Genomic DNA, 14,298 nt, shown 5'->3' with positions numbered 1-14,298 from the left:
TGAGGGCCAGCGCTGCGTTTCCATTGAGGCGCACCAGCGCACACCCGCACAGTATCGTAAAATCATCAATCAATCAAAAATTTATCTCCCGGTTGCCTGCAGATGGATTAAACAACATTTCTGTTTCCAGCGGCTATGTGAAGGATGAATAAGTAATAAGCAGTGTTGGGAATAATGCCGTTATTTTTTCCGTGACGGGGTAATCTAACTAATTATTTTTTCCGCCTTTACCGTTACTGACGGTCAAAAGCGGTGCATGACTTACTTTGAATAAATTCAAGAAATTACCAGCCGTAGCGAGTCTACTCTGCTCTGTTTATTTGTCATCCAAAACTTGGGGTGCGTTCAGGTTCATGACAATGAAAATAGTAAACACTCCTAGCCTACCTTTGCAAGAACGATGGAGTTGCCGTTTGATACGGTCATAATGTACAGGTCCTGCACCCATCCCCAGCAAAACTGTTCGTAGCTTTGTAGCGATTTGTAATTTCGGAATCGCTGATAAGTTTAGTAACATACACCAAACAATAAATATAGCAGAATGTCCATTTGGCGTAATTGTGGAAGCCCGTCGACATCTTTACTCCATTTGTCTTCGGCTTGCTCGTCAGGGTCAACATTGTTCACATCCTTAAGTTTGATCACAATATCTGTTCTTCCCCTAAGTAACGAGCTTGTGTCTTTATCGAACTGGCAGTTTAAAGTTTAATGTCCCGCGAGCCAGACCTGCTTCCAATATGGCTGCGTTGTTGTCAAATCTCACGTTCCCCCATTCTGTGACGTAAACGCTCGAACCTAATAACGCACGTACTTCAGAGCCGGTGTTTTCACACACAAACCGGAACAGCGCGTCTGGCAAACACACACACGCAAAACAGATGCAGAGGGATATGATGGCAGAGCATTCAGACGAAAATTTGTCCTTTACGAGGTGGAGATATAAACACTATTTCAAGTTGGCCGAAATTAAAGAAAAGAACGTGCATGTAAAGTATAATTTATGTCCAGGGGCAAAGCTTTTGTCGACATCTGTGGTAAGCAATTCAAATCTGTTTATTTTTGTTGCACTTCAAGTGTAGGATAAATCTGTTGCTGGTGAGGTGCAATAAATATTACAAGGTTTTATAACACAACTACCTGTCTGTTTTTCTCTATTCAACTGACTCGAATACTGCTCAGAAAATTTCCAATTCTTTGACATACAACAACTTCTTTTTAAAGTAACGGAAGTAGTTACTTTCCCTGGTAACTAGTTACTTTTACTATAGAGTAATTCAGTTACTAACTCAGTTACTTTTTGGAAGAAGTAGTGAGTAACTATAACTAATTACTTTTTAAAAGTAACGTGCCCAACACTGGTAATAAGGTATTGAATCCAGTTGTGGCCAATCAATAGCATATGACGGTTAGCAACCGTGTGGCTTAAAGTGTGGGTACCCCCCCCCCACTCCAAGCGAACTCGTTAGTGCTGACAAGTTCGATTGAGGGGGGAGTCACACCAGTGAGTGAAAGCCGGGCCAATGTTTATTCTGTATATCCTGGCAGCATCTCTTTTTTTTCCTCCTCAGACAAAAACTTTTTGTCTCTTTGTTGCTCTGCCATCTTTCCAGAATTCGCGCGAAATCGGCCACATCGACTTTTGTCTTTATAATGAATGGGGAAAGGGGGAAGTGACGTATGCCGTAAAGCAGTCAGCACATTTGTAGTGTTTTTTTGTGTGGCAGGGTTTGATCCGCTACTGCCGCCAGCCTTTCCCAGTCAAAAGGGAATAGTTGTCAATGGAAGCAAATGACTTACATTAATGCACTAAAATGGTTTCAGTATTATCGTTTCCCGAATCGGGGTCGCCTACCTCATGTTCCACACATATCTTTTACTTTAAGTGTGAAGGGCTTTGAAAGGTGGAGCCTAGCTTGGTGAGCGACATTGGTGTCAGATTATTTTTACATTTAAAAATGTTACTTTAAAATACATGTGATGTTTTTTCTGAATTTATGACAACCAAGAAATTGACATTTCTACCTATATCAGAAAAGAATCAGTTCCCACTCGCATCAAGCTTCAACTCACCTGACCACCCTCAGTGCGGAACTGGTATTCCCCAAACGTTGTGTCCTGCTGTATAGTGACGGCTGTCTGTTCGTCTCCAGTTCCGTCTAAAAGAACTCAAAAATATATATATATATTAGTTGGATTGTTTATTCTGAGTTTAGTAGTTCTACAAGAATAAACAAATACCCACATGTCAAAACGACCTTTATCATAGGTCACGCTGAACTTAAATGCTTCCGCCCAGAAGGAAAAACAAACAAACAAACAAACAAAAACACTACCTGTGTGGTAATGTTGTCATCTTAGTATGGCGGGGTTGGTATTGCCTGCTTCATGCACTACATACATGAATGTACCACACTACTTGAAATAGCGTAATTCTGAGGCTTTGTGATACTGCCCAATAATGCATCTCCAGTGAAAATACAGAGCTGTCTTGACATGCACGGAACTTGTAACTCAGGAAAAGTAAGAAATTACACTTTTTTCTTGTTGTCAGTAATCGCTTACAAGGCCAATGGATTTGACTAAATGACTTTGAATTTGACTAAAAAACTTGTGGAGAATGCAAAGTCTGCTGCAATGAGCTTAAAGGCCAATGTAAGCAATGTAAATGTTATATAAATACACTGTTACAAGTCATATAAATAATTAAAAACAAAAAGAAGAATTATGAGATAAAGTTCCAATTTTTCTTAATTTTTCTTACCGTCTGATGCCTGCACCGCCTCTTCTTGTTTATCTTGGCTGCAGATAAACACACTGTTACTTTAATTCGATAACCTTCATTTAACGTCATTTTGGGTGATTTTATACATATTTTTTTTAAATGAGAAGAAGAAGAATGAAAATCAATGGAATTGCAGGCCAAATGAATTCAAAAAAATGACTTGCCATCATTAGACTAGTTTTAAAAGCTAGCAAAAGCTAACTTTGCTAGCCTGTTTTTTGGTAACTTATCCGCAATTAACATCTAGTTTGTGGCATTTATAATTGTCCATATGTCTCAGAAAGTCTCATGCCTCCCGCAAAGATGAAGTGTATGAAGCTACAACCTCCACTTTCTAAAGTATGACTTTCTTCTTTTTCACTCGGGGAAGGATTATTAGCATGTTGTGCTTAGCTTGTGTAGGTTAGCCATTTTTTGGGACACGGTTTTACCTGGCGTTGTCCAGACTCTGTTCGAGCATATCCATCAGGGTCGGAATTTTAAAAAATGGATCTTCAATGCCACGGATGGAAATGGAAGTGCTTGATCACGGGAACAAACACTCGGGTCATGTGAGAGGAGACAGCCCAGGACACGTGAGACGCAGCTCGGCTTCGCAGGCAAAATGGAGGTCGGCGGGGCGGCCGCTGAGGCTGGGTAAGCAGTGTCACTGCAACCTCGCTTATTTTGTCTATCTATTTTGTAATTTGTAAAGTCCGCGGCAAATAAATCGTCCCAAAATGACTTGTAGTGCCCAAATACGGAAGTTTAGCTACAATACAACATTCAGTGAAGGAATAGATTTCGACATTTTCGCACTGTGGATGTGCAACCCTTAACACAACATCAAAGCTATATTTACCATTGTGATTCTATCACTTAGCGCTGTTCATTGATGACTTTGCTAGAAAGTAGCAAGATCTACCACGACACTTGAACGGGTCGCCTCCGTTAACAATTAGTGTTATATTAATGTACGGTTCACATTACTTACTATGCAGGTCTATATTGTTGGGGCCACATGGTTTTTGTAGTTGTTGTTGTTGGGTTTTGTTTTTGGTTTTTTTTTTTTTTGAACGGGTGATTTTCTGTGTTTATTAGTCCAATGCAAGTAAATAAAAACTCATTACCTGATGGCATGAAATAGTTTTACAATAAACTCTTTGCTATTGTATTCACAAGTTCTGTATATCTACTCATAATCGTTGAGGGAAACTGCCAATTTTTTGGATTGATTAAATCGATACATCATATATTTGCCACATGCATACTTGATTTTTTTCAAAGACTTGTACATTTTTAAATGCCTGGTAAAATTAATAGTGAAATTATTTTTGTCAAACATGCCGAAAAATAATACGAATTTCAATTAACCACTAATATCGAACAATTTTCTAGGTTTTCTTGGTTTAAAAAATGCTTCGCTATTATATTACCTAGTTTTTTCCATGAGTATCTATTTCGATAATTTTGTTATTAAGCCCTATGATATAAAAACTTTCTGTAAAAAAAAAAATTTTTTTTAAAGTACCTATAAATACAGCAATGAGTAAACATTACGTTTTTTATTTGTTTGACCTTTGACACACAAAGTCAGAACCTTTTCTCGTTTAGTTTTCTACACGGTAGAATTTAAAAGAAGTGCCACAGAATTTTTGCAAACAGTTTTGTATTTAAAACACATGTTGGAATATATATCAGACAAGAAAACAATACTTAATGCTATTTATAACCTACAATTATGTTTTGTTGTCAGAGTACGGCGATATCATACATTTTTTATTGTAGAGACGTACATCTGAGATTTAGCCAATCAATGGGGCGTATGTTGAGCATTGCTGCTTTTCATTGGTTGAATCGGTAGCGGCCCACCCGGCTACTCTACGTGGTGTTACACTAAAAGAATTCCGACTCCTCCTTGGGTGAAGGTTCACCAGCGGTGACTCGGTTACGTCCGCTGTCCACAAGTTCTTGCCACCTTGTCTATAATGTCTGGCCGCGTTCTCGTCGGAGTCAAGCGAGTCATTGACTATGCAGTTAAGGTAATACAAATAATAAGCTTGTATGAATATTTTGTTTATCACGCTTGACTTATTTGTTTTACTCGCTAGCCTCCCCATGCTAACACTGCTTAACAGAAGTATGACAATATGTTGGAAAGCATGCATTCAAATGGGCGTATCACCTTTCAGGAAACATTACCGTTTATATTGATTTTATCTGAGCATTCATGTGTATTCAGTTTATTTGACATTATTATTTACACTGCAGTGTGTAGTAATGTTGTAAAATAGATTCCCTACCCCTTGTCCTTTCCACTTCATTGAGATGAAATGTGATAAGCTTCAACAACCAGTTTTTTTTTTCTTGGGCTCAGCACCGTGTTTAGTGCAATCTACAGCACAAAAATTTCATGGCACGCCACTAAAGAAAAATGTCTCATCTAAAAAGTTATACTTTTGCCTGTTTCATGTCACTAGCATGAGTAGATGTTCAAAGGTGAAACTGTCCCCATTTGCCCTCTACCCTCAGATCCGGGTGAAGCCGGACAAGAGCGGCGTGGTGACTGATGGCGTGAAGCACTCGATGAACCCCTTCTGCGAGATCGCCGTGGAGGAGGCGGTCAAGCTGAAGGAGAAGAAGCTCATCAAGGAGGTTGTGGCAGTGAGCTGTGGGCCTCAGCAGGCACAGGTGGGCGTCTTGCATCCATGTCTAAACAGTGGAGTCAATGATTAATTGATTTTGACTTGACTTTCAATAGCCATGGCCTCCTTAAATGTTTTTTCAGACCTAGACTTACTTCTTTGCGGATTTACCTCATCTCCCCCTCCACAGGAAACCATTCGCACCGCCCTCGCCATGGGAGCAGATCGCGGCATACACGTTGAGGTGTCTGGCAAGGACTACGAAAACCTAGGACCCCTCCAGGTCTCTAAGATCATGGCTGCTTTGGCAAAGAAGGAAGAGGCCCAGCTAGTAATCCTTGGAAAACAGGTGACCAAAAATTTAAAATCTGCTTTTGCCTCCATTTACTTTGTTTTTAATCGTGTTAGATGGTTTTGGTATTAACAGGCCATCGACGATGACTGCAATCAGACGGGCCAAATGACAGCAGCTCTACTGGACTGGCCTCAGGTAAGGAGGTGAAACTGGCTTGAGTTAAAAAAAAAAAAAAAAAAAAAAAAAGTTTGAATATCCTTCCTTATTTTCGTTTTTACGAGCATTTGGGAAGATTTTGCTAGTACTTTGAGAGCTATAGTTGTTTTTGAGGGTACAGTTGGTATAAAATGTTTGACGTCCACTGCCTCAGTCCATGCAATCTTATCAATTTGAGCTTCAAAAAAAAAAAAAAGATCTGCAGTAATCCTGCGCAAACCAGCACAGAGCAGGTCAAAGTTTTCCAAACAAATTAGGGTGAAGTTCAGAGATTGGCCAAATGGTGGCGCACTGGATCATAGATTGAGCGCAGGACAAGCTGAATAAACATTTCCTTTTCCCTATTATTTCTGTATAACAAACGCTTGAGTACTGCTTTACATAATAACATTCTCAAAGATCACACAACTTAATGATATATTTTCAATTTCTGTATAACAAACGCTTGAGCACTGCTTTACATAATAACATTCTCAACGATCACACAACTTGATGATATATTTTCAAATTTATCACAGATATCAAAAGTTCGCAGCAAAGCTTGAATCTTTTCTTACAGGGCACGTTTGCGTCAGAGGTGACGCTAGAAGGCGACAAAATGAAAGTGGTGCGTGAGATTGACGGCGGCTTGGAGACCATCAAGATCAACACGCCTGCTGTGGTCACCGCCGACCTCCGACTCAACACGCCACGCTACGCCACCCTGCCTAATATCATGGTAGGTAATACTGCCCGCATATACATGTACCCTAATTTTCGGACTATAAGCCGCTACGTTTTTTCCCTCATTTTGAATCCTGTGGCTTATAGTCCAGTGCGGCTTATTTGTTGATTTATTTGGGTTAATAGGTAACACTTTATTTGACAGCGGCATCATAAGACTGTCATAAGGACATCATAATTATGACATGACTCTATCATGGGAGGTGATGAATGCTTATGACGGATGTCAATATGGCTACGTTCATACTACAGGTCTTAATGCACGAATCCGATTTTTTATCATATCCGTTTTTTTGGCGTGCCCGTTCAGACTGCCTTTATCCATTGAGACCGTTCAAGTATTACGCATGCGCACTAATTCGCAGTCCGACACCCGCTAAGCAAGAAGACCCGCATGCGCAGAACCATCAAAACAAATGACAGACGTCATCCGTCATTCCAGGGATATCATATTTTGCTTTTCAAAAGGTGGACACAAATAACAGACATAAATAATCCCCGTTTAGGCAAATATTCAAAGTTTATATGGATCGATAGCATGGACGCACTGTCCGTGCACGTCACACACACATACGGGCAGTTTGTCCCGACTCTCGGCCGTGGAGGCAATGTTGAAATATTGCTCACTTGGAACAGAGAGAAAACTGAGCATTCTCAGGCTTATCCTCAACCCATTTTTATTTTTTATGACTGTTGTCAAGCTCAGCTCTTCCTCAAAAGCCGTGTTCACTGCAAGCTAGGCGCTGATAACGCACAGGTGCATCGCTACGGTAACGACTCTCTGGCTATTTGATGACGTAATTGCTGCATTAAATCCGATTTGCGGGACTGGACAGTACAGACCGCCGCGACAGTCTGGAAAAATGTGGCCCAGATCGGATTTAGACCACATACGAAAGTGACCCAGATCGGATTTGAAATGGTCCCGTTCTATGCGACTTGTCACGTTCAGACCGTCAAGTTAATGCCTCACTCGAGTCGGAAAAACACGAAAAAATCGGATTCGTGCATTAAGACCTGTAGTATGAACGTAGCCTATGTGTCATGTGGCATATTATGTCACTAACTCCATTTATGTCCAGCTCAGATCTTTTACGTCCATTCAAAAGTGAGATAATTTGCTGGATGACACTAACCGACATCTATTATAAGCATTCATTAATGCTTATGACAGTGTCATGTAATAATTATGACTGTCTTATAACATTATTATGGCACCACTATCCAAGAAAATGTTACCAAATACCATAACTAGCAATTAATGAAACAACTGTCACTGAAGAAATAATTAGCACAGAACATGATTGTTATTTACATCTGTAGCGCCGCATTGCATGCTAGGAGGAATGTTGGATGATAACAGTGTTGATAGCAGGTGGCAGCAGAGGTTGACTTTCTCCCCCAAGGGAGCAGTGATGGCCAAATGAAGCTTTTAGAAACAATAGGCTTTGCAGCCAATTAGTTCAAAGCTTAATGGTGGTTCATTTGGTCTCATGACAGTCTTATGATACCATTGTCAAATGAAGTGTTACCAGTTAATATCTTTTGGTGTAAATATCCCATAATACAATGAGGAAAACTGCGGCTTATGGTCCAGTGCGTCTTATCTATGAACAAATGCCGTTTTCATGTCAAATTTGGTGGGCGGCGGCTTATAGTCAGGTGCGCCTTATAGTCCAGAAATTACGGTATGTAGTAGGGTTGGGAATCTCTGGCATGAAGCCGATTCGATATGTATCTAGATGAACAGGTTACGATTTGATTCAAACACGATACATTTTTAAGGCCGACCGATTCGATACGATTCGATACAGTTTAAGAACGATACGGTTTGATACAGAGTGAAAACGATACGATAGTAAACATTTGTTGTTTGTGTTCGTACAGTATTTTAAACGTATAAAAAAGACCACATTTCTAATAGCAAAATGAAACAACAAAATTTCATACCAATGTTGTGTTTTATTTTTTTATGGGAAAAAAAAAAGTAAGGCTTACTATATGACCGTCATTTTGTTGGATGGGATTGATAATAAAACTCCAGTGACAGACAACAATAAAGTGCAGTAATTCAATTACTGCATTTCCTGGTGTTTCGAACTCAAGAGGTAAGTAATTTAAGTGCAAACTTTCAACGTAAACATCTTACAAACAAAAAAATATTAATATATGCAGCAGCTCTAGAAAAAAAGAATTAAACCTGCAATGTTATCATAAATTAATAATAAATTGTGCTTTACCACTGGTATGATTGGGGGAATAAAAACATGGTATTTTAGACAGACAGGTCAATAATCATTACTTTAACCTTATACACAGCAGAGTCTTTCACTTATGCCTGTGCTTCCACATTTTTTTATTCCTCATCACTGTCCATATCTTTTTTGAGGGGCAGATTTTTTTCTTGAGGAAGATCAACTAATCCACATGTTAATGTTTAAGTAGACTGCGTTTTGTGGAAAAAAAAAATCTCCAGAGGGTCGTGCTGCCCTTTCCAGCATTGTAGTAGGTTATTTTTCAGGGTTAGAAACTCACGATCTCTGTACCGCTCCACACTTCACACTAGCTTTGTCCCATGCGAACAGATCTGGCTGCCTTCCTCACTTCAAAGTCCGACTTTTGTTTTTGCTGGGTGCGTTGAAAATCAATCGCTGCACATCGCTGGCGTCGGTGCTCAAACTGTCCATTGTTTTAGCATGTTGCTTCGTTGCCACTACTAGTTTCGTTTTCGTTTTGGGCTGTGAACAAAACGCTATGCAGCGTGCGTTACAGTGGTTTTGTTAGCTCTCGCGTTGTTATGACACGCCCGTGACGATCGGGTAATGACGGCGACTAGTAGCAGTTCTGCTGAAATGCAGGGGAAGTTGTGCGTGCGGTCTCAATCTAAGTGCGTCGTGTGGTGAATGACACAAGTGCAGCATGTGAAGTAAAAGCTAAAATGTTATCATATTAAGCAATGCATTGAACTAGGCATTAGAAGCCGATTCTTGTGCTCGCGATAGCCGAATTCTATCTCTACAATCGGTTCATTGAATATTTAATGGCTAATTACTGTCGAATGGTAACTTTACTATCGATACAGCTGTATCTCCCACCTGTAAAACCGGATTTCCGGTCTCATCGGTTTATCGTTCTCAAGCTTAGTATGTAGATGGCATAAACAGAAGGACTCTGAACATTTTCCTCACCCTTTTTCCAGAAAGCAAAGAAGAAGAAAATTGCCAACGTGAAGCCAGCCGATCTGGGCGTGGAGCTGACGTCCCGGCTGGAGGTGCTACAGGTAGACGAGCCCCCACAGAGGCAAGCTGGCATCAAAGTGGAGACGGTGGATGACTTGGTGGGCAAACTCAAGGAAACGGGATGCATATAACAAAGTCCTGAGGGCATATAAAACCCAATGGAGATAACAACATGGTAAGTAGCAGTAAATTGCAGAAGTATAAAATGTTAATATGGCAAATGTGCAAAGAGGAGTTGTACTCATATTCAAAATTGTATGTGTAGCTCAGGGGTGTCAAACTCATATCTGTCACGGGCCACATCATTATAATGGGTTCCCTCGGAGGGCTGTTATATCTGCCAAATATAGGGCTTCAAGGATTAATGGATTTTATATTTAACCATTTTGATTCATTCATTTGATTCATCAGAGAAATTGCTTACATGAAAATTGTCTAGATCCTCTTTTTTGGAGCCTCATAATTGCAATTTAAAAAAAAAAAATTTTTTTTTGTGGGGTGTGTACATTTTTTGAAATTATGAAAACCGAATGGGGAAATGTTTATTTTTTTTTTAATCTTTTGTTTTTTCACATATTCTTCATATTTATTTTTGTGTTAACATTTTTATAATTAAAATATAGTATTTCACTAATGTATAAAAAATGTTTATTCATCTAAAAAGGAAAAATAACTGTTTTCTGATTTCTGGATTAAAATAGTTTTCCAACATAACTACCCGGGAAAGCAAAGATTTTACATTATTCCCCAATCAGAGTGATTGACAGGACAAGGTGGCTAGATTTTACAAAATCTGGTCATTTTTCCCAAAAAACAGAAAACAAGCTTTTTATGTCAACAACATATAACTAAGGACAAATTTAATGCCATTTTATAAACATTCATGATAAGTTTAACATCTTAGCAGTAGTTTATTTCCAAATTCCAAATAAAAACAAGTTAAACAAGATTTTTTAAAGTCATTTTACTTGCAAAATTTTATTTTATTTACCAATATACGCACACTGAGTGTCAAAATCACCAAAAAGTATTGTTTTTAGTGGCTTTTTAGTAATCACACTTATCAAATTGTTAAATATTGACTACATCTGTTAATGTGTATGCTCTTGCGTAGTTGTTATTCCAAGAATAAGAAGAAAACACAGGAGTTAAGAGAAATTAGCAGACCTGCGTTAATAGTTCTCAGGTTCACAAATTTTCAATATTTTGTACTGAAAATTGAACAGAATCATGTTCCACTCATATAGAACGATAGAAAATTTATTGCGCACGCAGTAAGCCCGTGTATCATTTTACTAAACACATTTTCAATCTTGCTACCCCAAGGTAACAAATGAGTTTTTGTAGTTGTGACTATGTCCTTGTAATTGTTGTCTGTCATCTCTCCTGTTTCTTTCACAGGACAAGTACTGAGAAACACAGCCCTGCGACTGCTGCTGGATAGCCACACAAACTTGTGTGTTTTTTTAAAATCATCACATCTGGACTATAAACTAAGGATCCACTTAAAGAGTCTGTACAAAACCACCTGGTTTTTGCCTCATAAACGAAACTTTGAAGCGAAACGTTTCAGCCATGCCGAGCTTGTAAATGATTGTAAATAAAATATACAGAGACAAGCATGCCGCACATGCAGAGCATATTAGCTGGATTCAGGACGGTGTATCTCAGTACCTGCAAACTGAAATTTTGCCACAAGCGCCTCGATTGTACGTGATCATGAAAAATAAAGCAGCATTTGTTTTTGTTTTTTTCATAATCAAATTTATTTGTGGTTGGTCTTGTATGGCATGCATGGACAACAGTTTAAAATGGGTACGCAACTAAGGATTAACTCATTGGCTGTTATTGACGGCACTGGACTTCCATTCCATTATAACTGGGAGACATTGACAGATAATTAATGGAATCGACTGGACGTCTTGCGCCGTCAATGGCACTGAAACTTGAGCATTCGCAGCCAGTCCTCCTAGCTTAAATGAACTGAACATCTGTCCGTCAATGGAAAACAAGAACTGAATACTATGAGAGATCCTTTAAAAAAATAAACTTTAGACTGTTAATGGAGGCCATAACCAGAGTGTCTGTTTATTCATTTTAATTTTAATAGTAAAATAGTTTTATTAAGTTTTCACGTATAATTTTATTAATTTGAAAGGATATAAAAAAATATTGATAATTTTATGCCCACATGGCTAGACATGTGCCCATAATGGTTTTAAAGTATACAGTGGTATGAAAACGTCACTCTTTCAATACCGCAAAAAAATTCTGTCAAACCATCCCTACAATATTAGCTTTTTTTATGTCCCAAAAATGCAGGGAGAAATCCCTCGCTTGTAGCTGCAAGGCTCAACTCCCCCTCACCGGTTGATGCTCAGTGTCAGTGAGTCAGCTGTGCTACACAATGACAGGAGGTGAACCCTACTGAATTTTTTCCCCATTGAAAAAAAAACGAATACACTGGTATGGAAGTACTTTGGCTATTGAAAAGGTGGGCGCAGCTTAGAGGAGTAGGGCCAACCGTCATGTAAAGCATTTTTGCGGAGGCTGGCTTCTGAGGAGCCAATACCTCCGATACGATTTCGCATTATTACAAAATTAATGGTTGGTAAACATTATCATTAGAGATGTCCGATCACGTCATTTTCAAGGTATCGGAATCGCCCAAAAAAATATCGGACATGCCTTTTTTTTTATATATATATTTTTTTAAATAAATCGTTTTCTAATTGTATTTAACGTTACAGACATAATATGTTACACTCATCCAGAGTCTTTAGTTTTGGCTTAAGGTAGGGTTATCAAATTTATCCCGATAATGGCGGTAATTTTTTTTTTTTTTTAATTGTATCACGTTAAAATATTTAACGCAATTAATACATGTGCTGCACTACCCACTCAGGCATTGTTGCGCTCAATCTGTAATGGTGCCGTTTTATCTATATAGAGAGCTAAAAGGCAGCGTAATATGAGTAGAGTGAATTTTGAAAGCCTTTGGAGCCTTATTTTAATTGGCTAAAGCCTTACAATCCCTCTCCCTACGATTAGAGCTATCGTGGGAAGCAAGACAGTAATTGATCTTTTTCTAAACACCCTATGTTATTTCACAACGCAGAGAAGATAAATCAATTGGTACCACTACGCACAGTCATGGTTCCACTTCCCATCATGCATTTGGGCATGGCTACAGTATCATTTACTGAAAGCTCAACAAATACACTAGATGGCAATATTTAGTCACAATATACAAAGTCACATTTGTCCTTTAAGAATTACAAGTCTTTCTATCCGTGGATCCCTCTCACAGAAAGAATGTTAATAATGTAAATGCCATCTTGATTTATTGTCATAATAAACAAATACAGTACTTATGTACTGTATGTTGAATGTATATATTCGTCCGAGTTTTATTCATTTTTTTCTTAATTCATTGCCAAAATGTATATGATCGGGGAAAATTATCGGTAATGATTGGAATTGAATCGGGAGCATAAAAAAGCAATCGGATCGGGAAATATCGGGATCGGCAGATACTCAAACTAAAACGATCGGGATCGGATCAGGAGAAAAAAAAGCAATTGGATCGGGAAATATCGCGGTCGGCACATACTCAAACTAAAACGATCGGATCGGGAGCAAAAAAACGTGATCGGAACAACCCTAATTATCATGAACGTTTCCCACCAGCTACGAGAATTAACTCCAGCGTGTTTAGTGTGTCTAGCGGTAGTAAAATGTGTTTTTTTTTTCACTCTGGCAACTGTGTTGAGAAAGTGTGTGTATAATGTAAACATGATACGAGTCCTACACACATGCTTTTTATGAAAAATAATTCAATGATTTTTGTTCTGATGGCAATAATGTTTAGCTGTGGCTGTGGGTTTACGCTCACTTAAAGGATTGCATTTATTTTATTTGGAATAATTCCGTTGTTTTTATTTTTAAATTTTATTTTAACTTAATATTATACTTATGTTCCAATTTGCTAATGTTTTGAAAAATAAAAATCCTGTTCAATGGAAAAAGGTTTTGTTTTCTTTAACCGACATATCTCAAAGTCACACATTTTGGAGCTGTAATTGCAATACTGTGAAACCGTGATATTTTTGCTCAAGATGATTCTCATACCGGCACATGCCTACCATTGCTCATGACCCAAATGTGATGTATGTTGACTCAGGTCTTTATGGGGTAAAGTTTTTGCTTTGTTTTTACTGACCAAAAACATTGTAGTCACTTGCTCTAAGGCAGTGTTTTTGAACCGGTGTGCCGTGAGAGATCGTCAGGTGTGTCGCGAGAAACGATCCAATATCGCATTTTTTTACATCATCGGGCGGAGTTGCAGTAGGAAGGAAGGCGTAAATTGCTGTTGTGTGCAGATGAGCGAGGTATTTCTCGTGTCGTGTTGAATAACTG

General features: G+C 38.7%; 2 protein-coding genes across 4 annotated transcripts in view; one reads left to right on the top strand and one right to left on the bottom strand.

The window, feature by feature from the left end:
• The window catches only part of LOC130914828 (upstream stimulatory factor 2), a 41,249-nt gene extending 37,497 nt beyond the window's left edge, over positions 1-3,752 (bottom strand). The window contains exons 1-3 of one of the 2 annotated variants that reach the window (XM_057834357.1): positions 3,214-3,752; positions 2,762-2,799; positions 2,071-2,156 (exon numbers count right to left, since the gene is read on the bottom strand). In XM_057834357.1, coding sequence (XP_057690340.1) covers positions 2,071-2,156; positions 2,762-2,799; positions 3,214-3,248 — 159 coding nt within the window. In that variant the 5' untranslated portion in view covers positions 3,249-3,752. The remainder of the gene's footprint in view (positions 1-2,070; positions 2,157-2,761; positions 2,800-3,213) is intronic. The other variant, XM_057834358.1, reaches the window with a different exon arrangement.
• etfb (electron transfer flavoprotein subunit beta) lies at positions 3,286-13,876 on the top strand. Of its 2 annotated transcripts, none has more exons than XM_057834361.1 (7): positions 3,286-3,418; positions 5,294-5,452; positions 5,597-5,755; positions 5,834-5,896; positions 6,477-6,635; positions 9,840-10,054; positions 11,281-13,876. In XM_057834361.1, the coding sequence occupies exons 2-6, from the start codon at positions 5,348-5,350 to the stop codon at positions 10,008-10,010; spliced, it is 657 nt and encodes a 218-aa protein (XP_057690344.1). In that variant the 5' UTR covers positions 3,286-3,418; positions 5,294-5,347; the 3' UTR covers positions 10,011-10,054; positions 11,281-13,876. The 2 variants fall into 2 exon arrangements, with proteins under 2 accessions (XP_057690344.1, XP_057690343.1); XM_057834360.1 differs by lacking the exon at positions 3,286-3,418 and adding an exon at positions 4,647-4,803 and having other exon boundaries at positions 11,281-13,875.
• Positions 13,877-14,298: the final 422 nt, after the last annotated feature.

This window comes from Corythoichthys intestinalis, chromosome 4, assembly GCF_030265065.1.
Source record: "Corythoichthys intestinalis isolate RoL2023-P3 chromosome 4, ASM3026506v1, whole genome shotgun sequence".
In the NCBI taxonomy this organism is placed as follows: domain Eukaryota; kingdom Metazoa; phylum Chordata; class Actinopteri; order Syngnathiformes; family Syngnathidae; genus Corythoichthys; species Corythoichthys intestinalis.
This window is presented reverse-complemented; position numbering and strand designations above follow the sequence as displayed.

Bases quoted from the DNA above. Each gene is read 5' to 3' on its own strand.
- etfb (XM_057834360.1), top strand. From the start codon at position 4,750: ATGTCTGGCCGCGTTCTCGTCGGAGTCAAGCGAGTCATTGACTATGCA. The intron at 5,897-6,476 runs GTAAGGAGGTGA...CTTTTCTTACAG, and splicing joins CTCTACTGGACTGGCCTCAG to GGCACGTTTGCGTCAGAGGT. The intron at 6,636-9,839 runs GTAGGTAATACT...CCCTTTTTCCAG, and splicing joins CCACCCTGCCTAATATCATG to AAAGCAAAGAAGAAGAAAAT.